A 21,108-nucleotide genomic window follows, 5' to 3' on the forward strand; every position below is an offset into this window, starting at 1 on the left:
TTTTACTGATAAATGTACTCACTTTTTAAGTCTGAAAACATTACACTTTTACACTGACAGCAGCAATTGCAGGTGAGACACAGTGTTCCGCGGATCCCCTCACAAATTTTTAAATCTAGATATCCTAATGATGATTTATTGTTGCCAAGTTTGGTAAATTAATTTGGCTCATTAGTATCAAAGGAGACCAGTTTTACAATTTTGAATAAGTTAACAGACAAGGATAACAGACAAAACTTATGCGAATAGCTCACTTAGCTCTTTGGGCCAGGTGGGCGAAAAAAAATATGACAAAAATTTCTTTTAAATAGATTTTTATAAATGTAATACCTTCTTGTATGACAAAGGAGTTTTGTCACTAAGGTGGAAATTTGGTCCCAAATTAAGTGCAAATTTAAGTTATCATCATTGACCTTAAATTTGACCTAACATCACAACTTACATACATGTACATATAGGTTTAAAAACTGGTGTTCAGGATAAAAGTTAGTTCACCTTTGTTGAGTTACAATATCAACAATAACAAAGCATGAAGAAATTGGTTTATTTTGTAAAATTTCTTTCATTTCCTTGTTTTGCATCAACTTCGATAGCATCATTATGTATACATATTTTGAACATTTAATCTAGATTGAAAATTAAAAGTATAACAACTTAATTTTATATTTGGTGGAATTCTGTAAAGTAAAGAAAGCTTCTCTAAATTTGTTTGCTGTTGTTTTGCTGCAGTCAATGTTATAAAGAAAGTTCTGAAACATGAAAGGAATTCTGCAAAAAGATAGCCTTTTTTTTCGTTCTTGTGAAATATGTGCATATATTATCATGTAATTATGAAATCATAACATTATATATATGAGCTGCAAAGGATTAGAAATCGACCTAATGCAAATGCGTGTTTACATACATAGATATAAGAAGATGTGGTTTTGAGTGCCAATGAGACACCTCTCCTTCCAAGTCACAATTTGTAAAAGTAAACCATTATAGGTCAAAGTACATTGTGCATAGGTATTAGACTTTTGATTGATTTTGGAACATTCAAATATGAAATAAAAGATGAATTTTAGTCTGTTTTGTATCAACTCAATATTAAAACAGTTACAGACTTTGCAAATAGATTTTTTTCAACCCAAAATAGGTTAACAGATGTCAGTGGCGGATCCAGAAATTTTCATAAAGGGGGGGGGGCACTGACAGCCATAAGAGGGGGCCATTCCAGTCATGCTTCAGTGTTTCCCTATATAATCCACCAAATTTTCCCCACCAAATGGCGGGCCCCGAATATTACCTTCATATTAGAAAAAATATTGTACTTCACAAAAAAAGCAATGTGTGCATGATTGATGTCTATAGGTAAAGTTTAACAAAATCTGTAATAGTGATAAGGGTAGGACCATTGATTCTAAAAGGGACTGGATGCTGGCAGATTTTGAAAATAAATATTCTGACAACTATTAAGTTGGAAATAAATAAACTTGACTTATCACACTTGAAAATATATATTACATCAATTCTGACCCAAAATAATGAAAACGTACAATCTTTTTTCACTCGCTCTGCTCGCCAAATGTACAAAGCATGTACATGTATACAATAAATAAATATTGTCTTTGGCAGTTGACCGGAAAAAAGGGGTTTAAATAAAAAGTCAGATTTTCTTTGACTCTTTTCCTTCATAGCATTTTTCTTTTAACTGCTCTAAACATAACAATTAACATGTTAATTTGGGGGAGAGGCATGTAGTCTATGGTGTAAGAAAAGAATTAAAGAATAAGAAAAAAAAAAAAACAAACAAACTTAAATTCTTTAAAATTAATTTTTCACTTTTGTAAATGTTACATATTTATAATATTTATTGTATATTTGTGTTATTTTGTAGCAGTCCAATTGTTTGGATTTTATACTTACAACTATCTTATATCATAAGACGGAAGATCCTACCCCCTTTTTTATGCTATTTTATTTTCATGTATTTTGAATATTTGTAAATAGCATTTTTTTTAAAAGTACATCTCTCTCAAATTGTTGTTTTTATGAATCAATTACAAAGATTATAAATGACATGGATCCTTGAACAATCAGGTATTTTTTCTGTGATATAACAACATAAGCATTGTGACATAAGAATAATATGGTGAAGTGTACTAATTTTAAAGTTGTTCACAGCCTGGCCTGGTTAGTATACACGGGGGTTTTAACCTAAAAATTGGGTACAGAGTTGAGACGTCCGGTTGGAGTTTGAAAAACACCTCCTGTTCATATATTGATTAATGTGAAAGTGTCTACCCATTCACATATATCTTAAATAAGAAAATCAAAACCCATTTATATACATGTATATTTTCAAGCTTCCTGTTTAAATTAGGTATTAAATCAAATAAGTTTATTTTTATTTTTTTTAATTAACTTTAATAAATTCTATTTCTACTCTCTGCTTGATGACATAGATGCCCCTCCCTTCCGTGGGCTGGTAAAAGCTGAAAAAAAGGATTTTGCCCAACATGCCCAACGCAGGAGGAAAATTAATTCTCTGCAACTCAAAATGCAGGAACTAAATTGTGTACAAAGTAAAAAAGAAAATTTGCTGCAGTAAAAAATAAGCATGCGTAGCAACAGATCAAAATGAGTAGTTCTATCCGTAAAAAAATCCACCCCCTAAAACATCAAATGTCTGTCCCCTAAAAACTAAGATAACCCTGTCTGACCATGACTCTAAACTTACCCTGACCATAAAAGAACCCTTACAGGGTCCCTTGTAGTAAACTTAAAGAATGCAGGACAATTGGCCCGGAGACAAGTCGGACCGAGTCCAATCGGAAAGTCTAAAAAGACAACTGGGACCGTCAAAAAGACAACTCGGACCGTCAATGAGTCAACTCGGACCGTCTATAATGCCAACTATAACATAAATGTTGTGCTATTTATATGTAAATCATGTTATATTTTGCATCAATGTAACAGTTAGTATAGATTCTTATTTCTACTTCATCATAGTGATTCTAAATTTTGAATTAATCTTCATAACTTCAATAAACAAACTTAAAAAATCTCCTTAATATCCCGATCCTGCGCCTAAACAAACTTTCAAAGTACTGTGAAAAATTACAATGAGAAATGGTGTACCATACGAGGAAACTATTGTACAAGCGAGACAAGTTGTGTCAATTTTTGACCTTAGGATCAGGATCAGGATCTGTTAATTAAATATTTCATTTTGTCATTATACATGTAGTTAAATTAAATCAACAACCAGTTATGTAACGAAACAAATAAATGGGGAATGTTTCCATGGGACACAGCTGATGCCCCCGCTTGCATATCATATAAAGTTTTAAAGGGACATAACTGAAAAACAATAAAAGTGAAACTACCCAAATTCAAACTTAATCTGTATTTTGTGGTAATAAGCATTGTGTATAAGTTTCATAAAATTTGGTTGATGCAACCTTAATAAAGAGAACGGAAACGAAAAATTCAGCAATATTTTCATTTGTAATGGGGCATATAACTCTAGAAAATTTAGTGACAACCCCAAAATTCAAACTTAATCTGTATTTTGTGGTAATAAGCATTGTGTACAAGTTTCATAGCATTTGGTTGAGGCAAACTAAAGTAAGAAAACAGAAACGAAAAATTCAGCAATTTTTCCATTTGTGAATGGGGATTAACTCTAGAACGGTTAAAGTGACGCCCCCAAAATTCAAACTTGATCTGAGTTTTGTGGTAATAAGTATTGTGTATAAGTTTCATAAAATTTGGTTGAGGCAAACTTAATTAAGAGAACGGAAACTAAAAATTCAGCAACTTTTTCATTTGTAAAGGGGCATATAACTCGAAACAATTTAGTGACAACCCCAAAATTCCAACTTAATCTGTATTATGTGGTAATTAGCATTGTGTACAAGGTTCATAGCATTTGGTTGAGGCAATCTAAAGTTAGAGAACGGAAACGAAATATTCAGCATTTTTTTCGTTTGTAAAGGACCATAACTCTAGAACTGTTAAAATGACGCCACCAAAATTCAAACTTGATCTGTGTTTTGTGGTAATAAGCATTGTTTATAAGTTTCGTAACATTTGGTTGAGGCAAACTGAAGTTAGAGAACGGAAACCAACTTTGGGACGTACGGACTGACGTACGTACAGATTGACAAGGGTAAAACTTAATGCCCCCTCCGCTACGGCGGGGTGCATAAAAAAGAGAATCTATCAAAACATTACAAACATTATTTTCTCATACAGCTTTAAAACAACAGAAAATAAAATACTTGGGAACGAGACGGTCCGAGTTGTCTCAGGGCCGACTTGTCTGGCACCCCACTAAAAATGTCCAAGTTTGAAAACCATATTCAACTTTATGGACCCCATACAAAACTAACCAAATGAAATGTGAACTACTTTGTTTTAAGTCGTAACTTTTTACCTAAAAGAATCATAAAAAACTCCAGATTCCTTGATCTGTTGATAGTTCTCAGTGCATGAGTAGATTTTGAAGTTGTCGTTAGCAAAAGATTCAACCCGTTCTCATTGCGGGTTTCCGTTGTCGTTGACGTCTGCGACAATAACGCATGTGTGTGAGTTGCCGGTTTTATTTCATTGATTATTCGTTGATTCATTAACCATGGATTTTTAGTTTTTACAATCATCTTCTGCCAAATTATATATGTCTTATAGTCATCATAAATCTACATCTCAGAAGCGTTTAAAAAAACCGACTCCGGACGCAAGATTTACGGATAGCGTCACGATGAAGTTTTCTGACACATGCTTAAAATATATTCTTGAAAACTATAAGATAATTATATATAGATCGAAGTACTGAAAAATGACAAAAAATTTCAGTACTGAAAATGACTGAAATTTTCAGTACTGAAAAATGACTGAAATTTACAGTACTGAAAAATGACTGAAATTTTCAATACTAAAAAATGACTGAAATTTCAGTACTGAAAACAACTTTTTCTCAGCATTACTGAAAACAAACATACAATTAATTGTACTGAATACATATGAGTAAGAAATGTACTGATTGATGACTTTTTATACCAGTACTGTATTTGTAGTGGCATTTAAATTACATGTAAAGTCTGTATAAATGTATAAATTCCTGGTTGTGATATACATAAAATTGAATGCACTTATTTTGTGAAAACTTCGGATTCATATAAACAATAGTTGTTTCTACAATATTTCATGTGTGCGTCCATGTTTTTTTTTATCATCATAAGCCTGTATGTTTTTAATATCTAATCTACTTTTCAAGAGTGATATTTAATCACGACAGACATTGTCATGGTTACCACTTATAATGTTGACCATGGAGACAATATCCTATCTTGTCATAATTGCACTCTCTTGAATTCTATCTATTAGCGTATGATATATTCAATACATGGAGTTCAATACACAACTTGCATATTATATAATTTCAGAAGGAAAATGTTTGATATCTATGAATAAAATAATTTCAAGTAAACGCTGTGAACAGAAATGAAGTAGGGTTCCTTTCCTTAATAATGTTTTTGTCAAATTAATGCTTGAAATGGTTTGTTTCACGAAATAATACATATTTATTGATGCATGTCATCAGCGATGGTTTCAAGATACCGATTCATTTTACCACTGAGGTGCAATTTTAAATATTGAAGAGCCTTTTTGATTATCGTATACTTTGGCCAAAAAATTTAAACATGTTTTAATACAATCAAAATATAATTCGGCGCTAAATGCCGGGGCTAAATGTTGAAGTCATTTTGATACAACATTATCAATTGTACATGTGTTTGAAAATTCATCGAACGACATCACAAATCAAAATAAACTATTATGTACCAGATAGATAATATACAACTTTAGTTCAAACATAATTTTGGTCTTTCTTATTAATATCTTTCCTATATATCTTTAGATAAATACTCATAAGTTGCCAAATTCTGTCAAACTTTCGGTTTTTGGTTATCGCCAGGCTTTTATAACGTGGACAACTGTTACAAATTACATAAAGATTGACATACTTTTTGAAATGGTCCTTATTAATTCAGGTGATATTGGCACTACCTGTGTGATCTTAAAGTCAAATATATCTTTAATATGAATTCGCATGTACAAACGCATGAGTCACGCAATAGACACACGGTCTTCAAAAATAGAGAGGTGTCTATGCTATATACGTCAAGATCAAGAATGTCTTCAGCATTAAAATAAATATAAGGTTTGGCTCCTTCCTCCTCTCCTTATTCACATGTTACCACTCACCCTTTGTAAAGCATGGTGCAATACAATTTGAACAGTTTATGTTGTTAATTCAAAAGTTCCCGGGTCCACTACTGATAAAGCTTAGCGAACTAAAAAAGGCTTCTGCGAGTTATATTTTCCGTTAGAACAATTTATTTAGTCATTTTAAACAAAAGCTGTCTTAAACGTTGCATAAAATACGTGAGGATTATAATGTATGCATTAGTTGGATCATGGCATGATAAGGAAAATGATAATAGATTAGGTCTTGCTTTTTAAATTTGAACTATTCATCAACGAACAAAGACAAAAATAATTGCTTACATCCAATTCATTAAAACTTTGGTGGATAGTTGTCTCAATTGCAATCATACCACATCTCCTTATTTTTAAATGTATTTTTAAAATATTGAAATTAAGAAAAGTGTACGATGTGATTTTCCATAAGTCAAAGGGACAACCACTGCGTACGAGTACGGAATCATAGTCTCCAGAATGAGAACATTAATTGAATGCAGAATCCAGCCTTCAGACAGTGTAAAACACATTTCACTTATCCAGTTGTCCTTTTCGATCCTCTATGCTAACATAACCTACTCACTTGATCATTTGCTAAATATGTTATCCTCTTAAATGTGGCTGAAGTACGAAGCAACTGCAAGATACTTCCAGCAGTCGATAGATGAATGAAAATCTATATTATTTATTCGCCAGCCATAAGATCTATGGACGATCCAAATTAACAGTACGTCAGTATTTAGTGTAGTAGATACTTAACAAGCAGTTATCGATTAAGCTATGGATTCGAAGTACTGCTTTAGCTCAATCGGTTCGGGTGCTGACTTGTAACACAGAGGTTCCGGAGGAGTCAATGTGATTTTCTAGTGAAAATCATGCTCTCCGTTTACAACAGTAGTACATCAACGATCATGACAGCACGTGTACTCGCGCGAATTGGGGTTAACAGTGTGTAAGTGGGTAGCTGTGTCAAGTATAATGGAACTATTGTAAACAGTTCTCAATCACAAAACATATCTAACGTATTTGAAAAACATGTTGCCAATCATTTTTATCTTTATCTGTCAAAATATAAACTATTACACGAGGCAAAATCCGGATTAAGACCAAACCACTCATTCCAAACAGCCCTTACCAAATTGATAGATAACTGGCTTAAATATATTGATGACGGCAATTTTGTAGGAACAGTCTTTCTAGATCTGAAACAAGCATTTGGTCTTGTTGATCACCTCATTCTCTGCCAACCATTACATTTATACAAAATCTCAGATCATTCAGTGAAATGGTTCAAGTCATACCTCTCTAATAGAACACAACAAGTGTGCTCAGTTAATACAGCTTCAGATTTCTCATCATATTAAAATGGGGTTCCTCAAGGATCCCTTAATGTTTGTTTTATTCATAAATGATATGACTTTAGAGGCATTCAATTCAGTCATTGACATGTATTGAGATGATACAACACTTCATACCCATGGTATGAATAAGGGAGAGACAGAGAGAAAACTAAACCATGATGCCAAACCTATAAATAAATGGTGTTTAAACTACAAAATGGTAATAAATCCTTTTAAAACAACTTCTATGCTGGTTGCCACGAATTTGATAGGTCATAAACTAATATCAATACAAAATAGCAATAACATCTATTGAAACACAAAAGCTTATTGGTATATGCATTGACAAAAAAAAAGACTGGAAATTTCAAATTGATCATGTATTTAAAAGCATAAGTTCTCGTATTGCACTGTTATCCAGAATTAAGAAATATCTACATATTAGTAGTAGAAAATTATTTTATAATGCTTATATTCTGCCATTATTTGATTTGTGTTGCTCAATATGGGGAAATTGTAATGCAGATGGAATTCCTACTGTAAATTTGTTTAAAGAACTAAAATGACTAAATCCAGGATGTATTTCTTATCATAAATTGATTCTTGTTCATGAAATTCTCAAAAATAAAGCAAATAATTAACTTAAAGAACTATGTTGTCCAATTATAAACCTACACAGCAGAAATCTAAGATCTTCTACAAACAATAATCTAGCGCTAGTGAGGCCTAATACAAATTCGATTAAAACATCATTTACATATAGCTCCTTTTTTGTTTACTATAAATGATATGTAACAACACTCTAACTCTTTCATGTCTTTTTAACGTTTTTATATAATGTATTGTTTTGTTTTGTTTTTCTTGTTCTACAGACAATCATTTACCATGAAAGTTTAATTTATTGTTCAAAAATTGTAATATCTGTAATACTTCTTCATGTTCTTCAGTATGTTTTTTGTGAGGGCCTCAAGATAGATTAGTGAATGCTTATTGAGTCATCCTCTTTAAATAAAGTCATCCCCTTTAAATAAAGTCATTATTATTTAATGTTATTATTATTATTATTATTATTATTATTATTATTATTATTACACCTGGAATCAACACAAATGCAATACTTTGCTAAAACCTTACGTTACTAGAACTTTTTTTTTTATTTCTTCAATCTAATATGAAATTAAATCCTTGAATTACTCCCGTTCTAATATGTCGCGCATCAAGGATCTAACGAAACCCGAAAGAGAGGTCAAATTTTGTGACATAGTTTCAAGAACTTTTTATTTGAATAACATTAATTTTTCGTCCAATCAGAATTGATCTCTTAAACGAATTGTTGCGCGACATATCAGAACGGGAGCAATTCAAGGATTTAATTTTAATTAGATTGTTATTTCTTAAATTTTAATTGACATTTACACTTGTTTTTTTTCACGCCAAAAACTTGTACAACTACCATGTTTTGCATTTAGATAAAGAAAAAGAAAAAACTTAAATTTATTCGCTGTGATAAAGGTTAAAGGATAATCACTTGCCTGAAATAATAATCTTATAATACGCCTCACAGATTAGTTCACACCACAAAGCAGGAATGTACATAACTATATAAAATACCATCGTTTTTTAAATGTTTTTGTTGATACACGATATTTTATTAGTCCAATCATGTTACCCTATGCTGGGCAGAGTAAATGTATTAATTAGGAAATATGGGATATTTAACATAACAGCAGTAAATTCATATAGTAATTATAGATAGAGGCTACTGGGAGTCTGAACCACTCGAAATATGTATTTTGCCATGATATGAAATTTATGATTCGTTATTAAAACCAAAGAAATAACAAACAGAAATGTCCATCTAAGGAACATTTCTGCATAACTTGGGTTAAATTCCTTCCATCTATTCTTAAATAGAAATAGCGTTTCAATGTAAATTTTGATCTCTGCTGACAGCCTTTTGCATTTTTGAAGTAAGCAACACTTGTTATTGTCCATCACATGATCCCAGTTTGTGCCATTAAAATTTAGTCAAAATTTAGGAATGGTTTACATTTAAAGATATTAAGACATTGTAATATTATAAGTTAAAGTTGATGGCTCATTCTACATTTTTTTTCAACAACTTTTTAGCTGAAACTACTTACTAATCTCATGTCCTTGGCAACTAATGTGTTCGTCCCTGCTTTCAGTACTCATCATTCTCTTGACAAGCTCTTGAACACAACTATTGTTTGGTTCCGATTCCTGTAAGACATCCTTGAATAAATGGAAGATAGGATATGGTCGTTCAATTAAGATATCCAGTAGAACCTTGTTACGTTCACGTTGTGTGGTTGGTTTGATAATTTCTTCTCTGTCCTCTATCATTAAAATGCATCTAGAAATCAGGTTGTCTAGAACCATCTTGTCAAGAACAGTGTTATCTAATAAATCATCATAGTAACCAGTAAGTCCATGATGTCCATGATCTGAAATTGATAAATCTTATGTTTTAAAATTATTTCAGAAATATACCCACGGAATCCCCTGCAAGTAAGTTGAATTACTATGTCTGTCTTTTATTTGCAATATAAAATTGAGAATGGAAATGGGAAATGTGTCAAAGAGACAACAACCCGACCATAGAGCAGACAACAGCCGAAAGCCACCAATGGGTCTTCAATGCAGCGAGAAACTCCCGCACACGGAGGCGTCCTTCAGCTGGCCCCTAAACAAATATGTATACTAGTTCAGTGATAATGGACGTCATACTAAACTCCAAATTATACACAAGAAACTAAAATTAAAAATGATACAAGACTAACAAAGGCCAGAGGCTCCTGACTTGGGACAGGCGCAAAAACGTGGCGGGGTTAATAGATATAAGAAGATGTGGTATGAGTGCCAATGAGACAACTCTCCATCCAAGTCAAAATTTATAAAAGTAAACCATTATAGGTCACAGTACGGTCTTCAATACGGAGCCTTGGCTCACACCGAACAGTAAGTTATAACAGGCCCCCAAAATTACTAGTGTAAAACCATTCAAACGGGAAAACCAACGGTCTAATCTATATAAAAAACGAGAAACGAGAAACACTTATGAACCACATCAACAAACGACAACTACTGAACATCAGATTCCTGACTTAGGACAGGTGCAAACGAATGCAGCGGGTTTAAACGTTAAACATGTTTTTTGAGATCTCAACCCTCCCCCTATACCTCTAGCCAATGTAGAAAAAACAAACGCACAACAGTACGCACAGTAAAACTCAGTTTAAGAGAAGTCCGAGTCCGATGTCAGAATAGGAAACAAAAGAAAATATACAAAATGACAATAATACATAAATAACAACAGACTACTAGCAGTTACTGACATGCCAGCTCCAGACCTCAATTAAACTGATTGAAAGATTATGTCTCCATCATATGAATATCAGGCACAATCCCTCCTGTTAGGGGTTTAGTATTATACCATCATAAAATATATGAGAAGAACATAACCCGTGTTATGCCAACAACTGGTTTTAGAATAAATATGTTTAATTCAGATGCAAAGAACCTATAAGTGAATCAATATTAAAGCCAAAATATGCAATCTTTAATGACCTGACAACAGTATCGTAACTATATCCCTTTTTAATAAGTCTGCTTAAAGGTTTTGTTAGCTTTTGAGGTGAATACTGACATTTTTGTGCTTTGTAAAGAATATTACCATAAAAGATTGGATGTGAAATACCCGAACGTATAAGATGTCTGCATGTTGAGTTATATTTACGAATGATGTCCTTATACCGATGATAAAATTTAGTAAATGTTTTGACTAGTTTATGATATCGAAAACCCTGGTGTAATAATTTTTCAGTAATACATAAATTTCTCTCGCTAAAATCTAATACGTTGTTACATACACGAGCGAATCGTACAAGTTAAGATATATAAACACCTTAAGATGGTGACAAAGGGAAAGTCACCATCTAAAAAATGGATAATTAACGATAGGAAATGAAAAATCATCTCTTTTATCATAAATTTTTGTATTAAGTTTCCCGTTAATGATATAGATATCAAGATCGAGGAAAGGACAGTGGTCATTGTTAGTATTACCTTTATTTAAAGTAAGTTCAACAGGATAAATTTCTTTAGTATACATACTGAAGTCGTCATTATTGAGAGCCAATATATCATCCAAATATCTAAAAGTATTGTTAAATTTTTGTATCAGATGTTGTTTCGATAGGTCTTTGCTGATTTTAGTCATAAATTGTAACTCATAACAATACAAAAACAGGTCCGCAATAAGTGGTGCACAGTTAGTTCCCATTGAAATTCCAATAACTTGACGATATACGGAATCTCCAAAGCGAACAAAAATGTTATCAAGTAAAAATTCAAGGGCAGATATAGTATCACAGCATGTCCAATTGACATAGCTCTTTTGTTTGTTGCTACTAAAAAATGACCTAAAAGAGTTTGAACATATGTATTCGCATTCCGACTTTTTAAATGCCCATTTAACATGTTTAATTAGGTGTGTGAATATGAGGCAAAGTGGTATATAGGGTAGAAAAATCAAAACTTTGAACAGATTCAAAATCACCAATAAATGCATGCAATTTATCAAGTACTTCCAACGAGTTTTTGACACTCCAAAAGTAGTTAATTCCACTATTTTCAAAGGCCTTATTTGAACAATTTATTATCAGGTTTTTGATTGTACCAAGTGTACTAGTAAGTAGAATAGACAATTTAGTAGTGGAACAATGACTTGAAGACGAAATAAATCTGATTTGTGTAGCCTCGGAAGCCAGTACATAGTTGGGACTTTCATTGTATTTGGTTCTGCTTGTAAAGAAGTAGCTAATAGTTTATGTTTGTTACAGATATCGTTTTCTGAGAGTGAAGTCAGTTGGAATGTTGGTGAATTCGTGATTTCCTTTTGCAGAACCTCAATGTAAAATTTACGTCAAACTATATTGATATTATTAGCAGCTTTATCAGCCGGGACAAAAAAAAATTCCTTGGCTAGTTCTTTTAGTTTATGTTTGATACGAGAAATAGGATTTTTATGGTTGTTGTTAAGAGTAAAATGTTCTTTAAAATGTTGTATACGTATATCAACTATCTTCATTACTGAATTAAAAAAAGAGTCCAAAGATTTTTTGTCAGCTTTTTCCCGTTTTATCCATTTCAAACAGTAAGCACGAAGTGAGTCGTGGATGATATTGCGACACTCATTCCAATTAATAATTGACGGGGGACGATATTTAGATCCTTTACTGAAGAATGATTTTAACTCTCGGTCGTGAACGATGTTAAGGTCTCCTGTTATAACATGGGAAATGGGTCCATAAGTGTATTCGGAATTACTGCAATTACATGACGTAGGTGTATTTTCACTGATATTTACATCTTTACAAACTTGGCTATAATTAATACTCTATTTCACTACCGAAAATAACAAAATTTAAGGGAATGTAATTAACAGTTGACATGTACAAATGTAATTTGTTCTATTTATTACAAACTAAATCACTTTTAACTGCCTACCCGACCTCACATGAGAGTAAAAAAAATTGAAAGGTTGTTTATTCACCAGTTCTTACATAAACTGTTTGTTATTTGTACGTAACAGTAATTGTACGTTAATCAGATTTTATTTCATATATGCTTTGGTTGCATTTTGATTAAAAACTTTTCGTTTTTCTATCTTTATTGATAACATTTTTATCAGCAGTAGTCAGCACTTTTGTGTTGGCATAAAATATAATTGATACATAGATAAAGGAAGATGTGGTATGAGTGCCAATGAGACAACTCTCCATCCAAGTCAAAATTTATAAAAGTAAACCATTATAGGTCACAGTACGGTCTTCAACATGGAGCCTTGGCTCACACCGAACAGTAAGCTATAAAGGGCCCCACAAAATCACTAGTGCAAAACCATTCAAACGGGAAAACCAACGGTCTAATCTATATAAAAAACGAGAAACGAGAAACACTTTTGAACCACATCAACAAACGACAACTACTGAACATCAGATTCCTGACTTAGGACAGGTGCAAACAAATGCAGCGGGTTTAAACGTTTTAATGGTACCAAACCTTCACCCTTTTTCTGAAACAATAGTGTAACATCACAACATACCTTCTTTGTAAATGTACTGTTTACAAAATGAGAACTATTTAAAACACTAAGCTTTTCCTACGCCAAGTAATAAATTGCCTAAGCCGAATTCCGCACAATTTTTTGTAATTTTCGGGTTTAAATTCTCCTCAACTTCGATTTGGTCTTCCAACTAATTTGATTCAAGGACCACTGATGAGTTTTATGTAGACAAAACACGCGGTCATAAACATAAGAGGTACGTTCTTACACTCAGAATTCAACCAATCATAATACTGGATTTGGGGTTTCTGTGCTCCAAGCACTGAGTTTTATGACCGTGGTAGGCCCTGGAGTTTCGCATTATAAGCCTGATATCTTTGATTTGTTTTACAACCAATGTGTCGAAACAACTGCTGGTGAACGTTTCCCTCCGATCACTTATGTATTGAAATGAAATATCATTGACATGCAAATTATTTTTTTATAAATTAAGTTATAAGATGTTTTTAATTCTCTTCAACTTTGTATTTGAGTTGACCTTCAAACTGTTTTGATTCAGGCGCCACTGACGAGTTTTATATAAACGAAACTTACTTCTGCCGTACCAAACTATAAGCCTGATATCTTCGATAAGTTTTTACAATTTTAGAAAAAAAGAAATGCATGCTGAAATAAATATGGATCCCACAGTTTCAACAATTGCATAAAAAAAAAGAATTTAGATCACATTTGTATGCCATTCATCATAAATTAAACTAGTCTGAAAGTAAGTATAATTTGCCTTTTTAACATGCAGAGATCACGTTTTATATGTGTGGGGTCGCCCTACTTTAGAAAAATATACGTTCAAGGGTCACCATATATCTATATCCCATACAACCAGAGTTTTGAAGAAACAAATTACTGTTACATTGAACCACAATGCACTGAAAATCAAAATTCTAGTGGTACATTCCAACGTGTAATGCATGGAAAAACATCTGAAATGAATATTACCTTTGACTACACTTTGTGTGTATTTTTGTGTGGTGTCTTCTTTCGGATGGTCTTTTTTCTTCTCGGATTTCTAAAAAAAGTAGTTGTATCAATTATTTTCACTTGAATAATTACTATTAATTTCATCTTGCCGCATCGGATAGATAAAAAATTACAGTGTTGTCATTTGAAAGGAACTAACCGTATGTAAACAGAACAAGAATATGCGTCCACAAGACACCATACCCTGCGCAGACTATATTAGTTCCATGTTTAGTAAACCGTGAAATATTGGTCAAAATCGGAATAGGGCATACATACAAAAGAGTTTACCACTGACCATGTGTACACAGTTTCAAATTAATGTGAGCACAAGCTATCATAAACAGATATTCAATCTATACCGCCTTATATCTATATATCATCTGACCTCAGGATATAATTAGTTTTTGCACATCGACATTATATGTTCCATCAACAGGATTCGAACTCTAGGTATCAATTAATACATTAATGACAAAACTGCATACAGTGTTTCATGCATCTTAAAATATTCAACCAACTAGACTTTTTTAAACAATACTACTCCTCCTGAGATGTTTAGGAGAGTTTTATTGAAAATATTAAAAAGGTATGTAACAAATCTTAAACCTGTACGGTCACACACTATTGCCTATTGGATTGTTCAAGTTATACAGTTAGCTTATCCTGATAGAGAACACTGGGGCAATGCAGAAGAATATGACCTACATTGGCATTGTATAAATTTTTCAGGTGTAAGTTGAAAAAAGATTCCTAGTACTAAAATTCAGAATAAAATAATACCAATCTAAAAACAATTATATTGCGTACAAAAATAAAAGAACAAATGCTTATGGACGATTCACCCCATTACATAAAATATTTTCGTGATTTATTATCATTTATATTTTAAATCATACTGCAGTAAGCAGTTGATATATGTATTTATATTCTAATTCGTCACCTCAAACGCATATAAAGTATTTATAAAATAAAAACAAACACTTGTTACATAGGAATAGCTCGCCAGCATGTGCAGCTTACTGTTAAATTTTATTAAAACAAAATATTGAGTCCCGATGTCATGATATCGGCAACACCGCTGCGTAGTACACGACAGCCTACAAAATAGAAAAACAAAATCAGAAATCATATAAACATATTAATCTTAATAATCAAACAAACAATGTCCTACTGATAGTATAAATATCTATCTATCTATGCGTGAAAACATTTCAAATATACAAGCATCTTAATCCGGGTGGGGGGGGGGGGGGGGGGGGGGAGAGTGGTCTTAACCTAAACTAAGCTGCCTTACTGAACGGTATACGAGCTTCGAATGACCATATATCTTACATTACTTAAACAAGACAACTATTCGCGCTTTAAAAATCCCGTGCTATTTACATAACAAATATCATACTCAATATATTTACGAAATGCGATCAATATTGACCAATCCGAAATATCATATATTTAAAACACAAACCTGTTTATCCAATATAAACACCAATAGATGACCACTATGCGGACACACAATCACGTGTGATTGTTTACATAATAGAAAACACGTGTATGCTCAACTTTAATAAATACATTTATATTCTAATTCGTCACCTCAAACGCATATAAAGTATTTATAAAATAAAAACAAACACTTGTTACATAGGAATAGCTCGCCAGCATGTGCAGCTATTTTCTACAAAACAAAGAAAGGCGCAAATGTGTGTTTTTAAATTCCTAAATTTTTAGTTACTGTCAGACGTTCACTGATGTTCTCTTTGACATATCCGTCCTTAGCCCGGTCTGATTTCCAGCGACCATGTTTTTTGAAGATTCGATCTTCCACATGCGCGTTTGCAGCAGCAGTGGCGCCTCCGGACCTCAAACTATGCAAACCAAAATACTTTTTGTCTAATCCAATAGATGTTAAAGTAGATAACAGAATTTCTCTTGCAGTAGTATAAGAAAGCTTCCCATTTCTTTATTTGTAACCATTTACAGATTTACAAAAAGATAAAGGACGAAAAATCAAATCATTACTGTCTGACTTGATGTTTGCTAAATCTAAATATTTCATCAACATTTTAACGGGACATGTAATTTTGTTCGTTTTTAAAATGAGTACATCTCTACCCTCACGGTAAATATCAGTTTTACTACTCTCTATCAGTAAAACGATGTACGAATCATGAAAAACAATATTATTTCTTGTCAGATTTGCTAATTCTGAATACCTCAAAAATCCAGCAAAACTTATAAGGCACATACATGCTATTCTAACATCTTTAAGATTAGATTTATCGTTACAATAAAGCATAACAATTTGATACAAAATTTCTGGTGTTATAGGTTCTATCTTAACCACAATGTGTCCAACAGATCTCAAAGATCCTTCCTTCACAGAAATAACCAAATCCGATTTACACGGATTTTCAACTCCGGCTAATCTATGAGCCCAACTTATAGCATAAAAAGCTTCATTTATGCTGCTAGTAGATTTACTAATATTAGTCAAATAAACTAAATACGATGCGACAGAAATAACTGAAGCAGGTAACGTGTTTGAAATATTAATAGATAAACACCACTTACAAAAAGCGTTGAAAACATATCTATACTGTCGTTGAGTGTTGGGTGCTCTAGATGACAAACAAAAGGAAGGTATCTGGTCTACAAGGAGCTGCATGGATGGAGATTGTGACTGACGAAAAGAACTAATATCAATCCATCTTCCGGTTTTGAAAACATCTGAAAAATGTGTTACCCAATAAAGGAAAATTAAACAAGTATTCATATAAATTATTATAATAAAATGCATATGACATTAAACAATCAACCGTGCCTACTACAATATCATACTACAACATATGATACTAGGGCCATGTCGCTAAAAATCCTTCATCTTTTACATTCTCAACTGAGTAATATGTACAACGTAAAATCTCATTCACCATGCCTCTGCAATACCGAAATTGATATCAGGACCATGTGAAAAAATCACAGACTAGCGTCTAGTCTAACTGCGAGAACAGTTGATAAAAATTTTTCAGTTCCAAAGATACACTTCGGACTACTTCCTTTTGAATAGATTCTATTCGTTTCTTTAAATTCTAGCATATCTTTAACATAAGCTTTGTAAGTCAAGTTTTTATTAAAAATATATGACCAGAATGGCGCAGACACCCATCGTGGGACAATCAAAGACCCTTTAGCATTACAGTAAATCAGATGTTTAATTGTGCGTATAACTAAATAAATAGGGGGACAAGCCAATTATTTTCTTCATGCCAATTTTTTGTAAATGCATCTACAGCTTCTGCGGTCGGATTCCAGAAAAGTGAGTTAAACCTTTTTGTCTTGTTATTCATCACGCTAGCAAACCTGTCAACAGTAAAAAGTCCCCATAAACTTTCTAAAAATTCAAAAAATTTATTTGAAATTTGCCAATCCTCATGATCACTCATTTTGCTAATGTAATCTGCCTTTGAATTCAATGTGCGGGGAATCCATTGTAATTCAATGAATATATTGTGCTCTTTACAAATACAAAATATAGAATAGGCAAGATTTTGTAAATCTTCCTTCATGCTTCTAGCTTGTACTATACGTACACAGTTTTGGTTATCAGTAAACCATTTTAAACTTTTGCCCATAAATAGAGTACTAAACGACAATAGGGCCTGTTCGATTGCTCTCATCTCTCTCCAGGTGGAGCTTTTACATCTTTCTAATTCGTTCCACATTTTGTGAAAAATATTATTTTCTAATTCTACAGTATAAGCCCCACAGGCTACATTACTAGCATCTGAAAAAATTACTATCGAAGAAGGGCTGTACATAGCCAATTTCTTTTTATTCAAAGTAAGCACATTAGATTTCCAGAACTTAAGCTCATTCAAAATCTCAGCTGGATAAACTATTTGTAATAATTTATTCCAGCTCAATCTTTGCACGATGCACAAGTAACAATATCTTGTCATCAATCTAGTCAAATTTCCGAACACTGGTGATAAAGAAATAATCTTACCAGTCACTTGAGCTAATTGCCTAGCAGAGAAAAACAAAAATCTGTCTAAAATTTCATCTATAGACTGTAACAAATCATTTAATCTTCTTTCGGGAATAGAAATGCAGAATTGAGCAGAATCCCAAGTGATTCCTAACCATTCTAACTTTTGGGTAGGTTCAAAAACAGATTTTTCTATATTGACTAAAAAACCAGTCTCTTTTAGTGATTTTTTGACAAAATCTGAATCTTTCCGACATAATTCGTAATCCGAAGCCATTCCGAAAACATCATCTAAATACAAAACAATATCAATCGAATTTTGTCTCCAATATTTGACCATAGATCTCAAACATTTGGTAAACAAGTAAGGGCTAGAAGCTAGACCAAAAACTAAAACTGAAAAACAGTAATACTTGTTATTCCAGGAAAAACCAAGAAACGTTTGTTGCTGAGGACAAATGTCGTAATGATGATAACAAGACTTTAAATCGAACTTAAACAGATAAGAACCTCTTTTGAAAAATTGAATAGGTGTTTTCCAGTCTTCAAATTTAAATCTCTCTTTTTTGACGGATTTATTTAAAATTGAAAGATCCAATATTAACCTCTTTTTTCCGGACTTATTGGTGGCTACTGATAAAGGATTAACAATATAAGGCGTAAAGGGAATTTCATATGCACACCCAGAATCAACTAGTTCTAAAACGGCTTTATCCACAAATTCTGAGTTAGAAACAGCAGATTTATTGTTTTTCATGTGCATACTAGGGGGAGGCACTAAAAATGGGATTACATAACCGTTTTTAATTGTATCAAAAACAAAATCACTAGCTCCAATCTTAACCCAAAAATCGTAATGTTTTGCAAGCCTGCCTTTAACACCTTTAAAGTTATGACTAGCAGAAAAATCTAATTTTTCAAGAAATTGAACTTGTGACATAAATTCGTCAAGTTCGTCGTTATTGCATTCATAGCTAGAAGATAACAAACTTATATCTAGATACTTATCATTAACAGTAACTGTATCATTGCTGTTTGGATGGCTGGTAACTGGGTGCAGAAGCTGTGGCTGACTTGAAGTTGAGTGGGCAGTTCCTTCTCCAGTGACCATACTGCTTGCAGTAGTGACAGATGTCCATGGGGCACGGCTCAAGCCGTGCAGTGCTGGTACGAAAGGGCTGTTGATAGCGACTGAAATCGTAAGCTGGAGGAGGAGCAGTGGCAGTAGCGATACTTCCAACTGCTGGAGTAGGTCTAGCTGTATACGGCTGAGGGCGGGTCTTTTTCTCCTTAATAGTTTTGAGGGCTCTAGTCTCGGCCTGGCGAATCTTTTTCTCGACCTCATCATTTTCGGCGATATCGTTATTTTCATATTCTCTAACCGTAACCCATCCCCCAGTTGAGTTATCAGCGATCCTGATGAGTTTGTTCCTTTCTTTAAGTTTACCCACCAAATCACCAGTAATAGAAGAAAGGGGGGAAGCAACAGATACAAGATCCTTGTGGATTTTGTTAAGACCATCCATAATGTTCTCATTAAAACGAAACTGAATCCGATTCCCTTCTGATTTGAACTTAATATTAGCCTCATCTCTGTATTTCTTGGATAAATTGTCTTGTTCTGACAGAATGTCGGACTTTAAATCAACAAGTTTCTTATCCAAATAGTCTTTAAAAAGTCCAAAAGTGTCTACTAAGTCACGGTTTTGTTGATTAGCTTGTGAATTGGAAGCGTTAAGACGTTCGGGCTGACCATGTAAGGGGTCCCTTAACAAATCTTCTTCATTCAGATCGAGTACTGGTTCGGACATATCTTAACCTAAACTAAGCTGCCTTAATGAACGGTATACGAGCTTCGAATGACCACATATCTTAAGTTACTTAAACAAGACAACTATTCGCGCTTTAAAAATCCCGTGCTATTTACATAACAAATATCATACTCAATATATTTACGCAATGCGACAAATATTGACCAATCCGAAATATCATATATTTAAAACACAAACCTGTTTATCCAATATAAACACCAATAGATGACCACTATGCGGACACACAATCACGTGTGTTAAAAGTTAGTACAATTGTGAGCGTGAGTAGCCTTTTTTCAGTAACTATATTCTTATATGATAAATACGCAATTAGAAAAACAAAATGAATAGTCTTGTACATATTATTCAATGTGTACCCCAAAAAACTATAGTAAGGTGTTGAAAAAGAGGGACGAAAGATAGATCGAAAACAAACTGACAACGCCGTTTCAGGGTACTCTAAATCCTGACTTCTAAAAACAAATAAAAGATTTAAAAAACGCTTGTGTTGCCGATAAGCATTTTCTTCGGCAATACATTTTCCGTTTATATTTTGATACGATTTAAAATGGAACTTAGGATATTTCATAAATAAAAAAAAATAAG

General features: G+C 32.9%; 2 protein-coding genes across 2 annotated transcripts in view; both read right to left on the minus strand.

Moving 5' to 3' along the window:
- The window catches only part of LOC127736720 (uncharacterized), a 94,680-nt gene that overhangs the window by 68,205 nt on the left and 5,367 nt on the right, over positions 1-21,108 (minus strand). Inside the window, exons 3-4 of the mRNA XM_052247304.1 lie at positions 14,680-14,749; positions 9,737-10,060 (exon numbers count right to left, since the gene is read on the minus strand). Coding sequence (XP_052103264.1) covers positions 9,737-10,060; positions 14,680-14,749 — 394 coding nt within the window. The remainder of the gene's footprint in view (positions 1-9,736; positions 10,061-14,679; positions 14,750-21,108) is intronic.
- On the minus strand, positions 15,685-21,096 carry LOC127736766 (uncharacterized). The gene is made up of 2 exons (XM_052247358.1): positions 17,275-21,096; positions 15,685-15,800 (listed from the first exon to the last, which is right to left on the minus strand). Exon 1 carries the CDS (start codon positions 20,280-20,282, stop codon positions 17,931-17,933), a length of 2,352 nt encoding a protein of 783 aa, XP_052103318.1. The 5' UTR covers positions 20,283-21,096; the 3' UTR covers positions 15,685-15,800; positions 17,275-17,930.

Source organism: Mytilus californianus, unplaced genomic scaffold, assembly GCF_021869535.1.
Source record: "Mytilus californianus isolate M0D057914Y unplaced genomic scaffold, xbMytCali1.0.p SCAF_36, whole genome shotgun sequence".
Taxonomy (NCBI): Eukaryota; Metazoa; Mollusca; class Bivalvia; order Mytilida; family Mytilidae; genus Mytilus; species Mytilus californianus.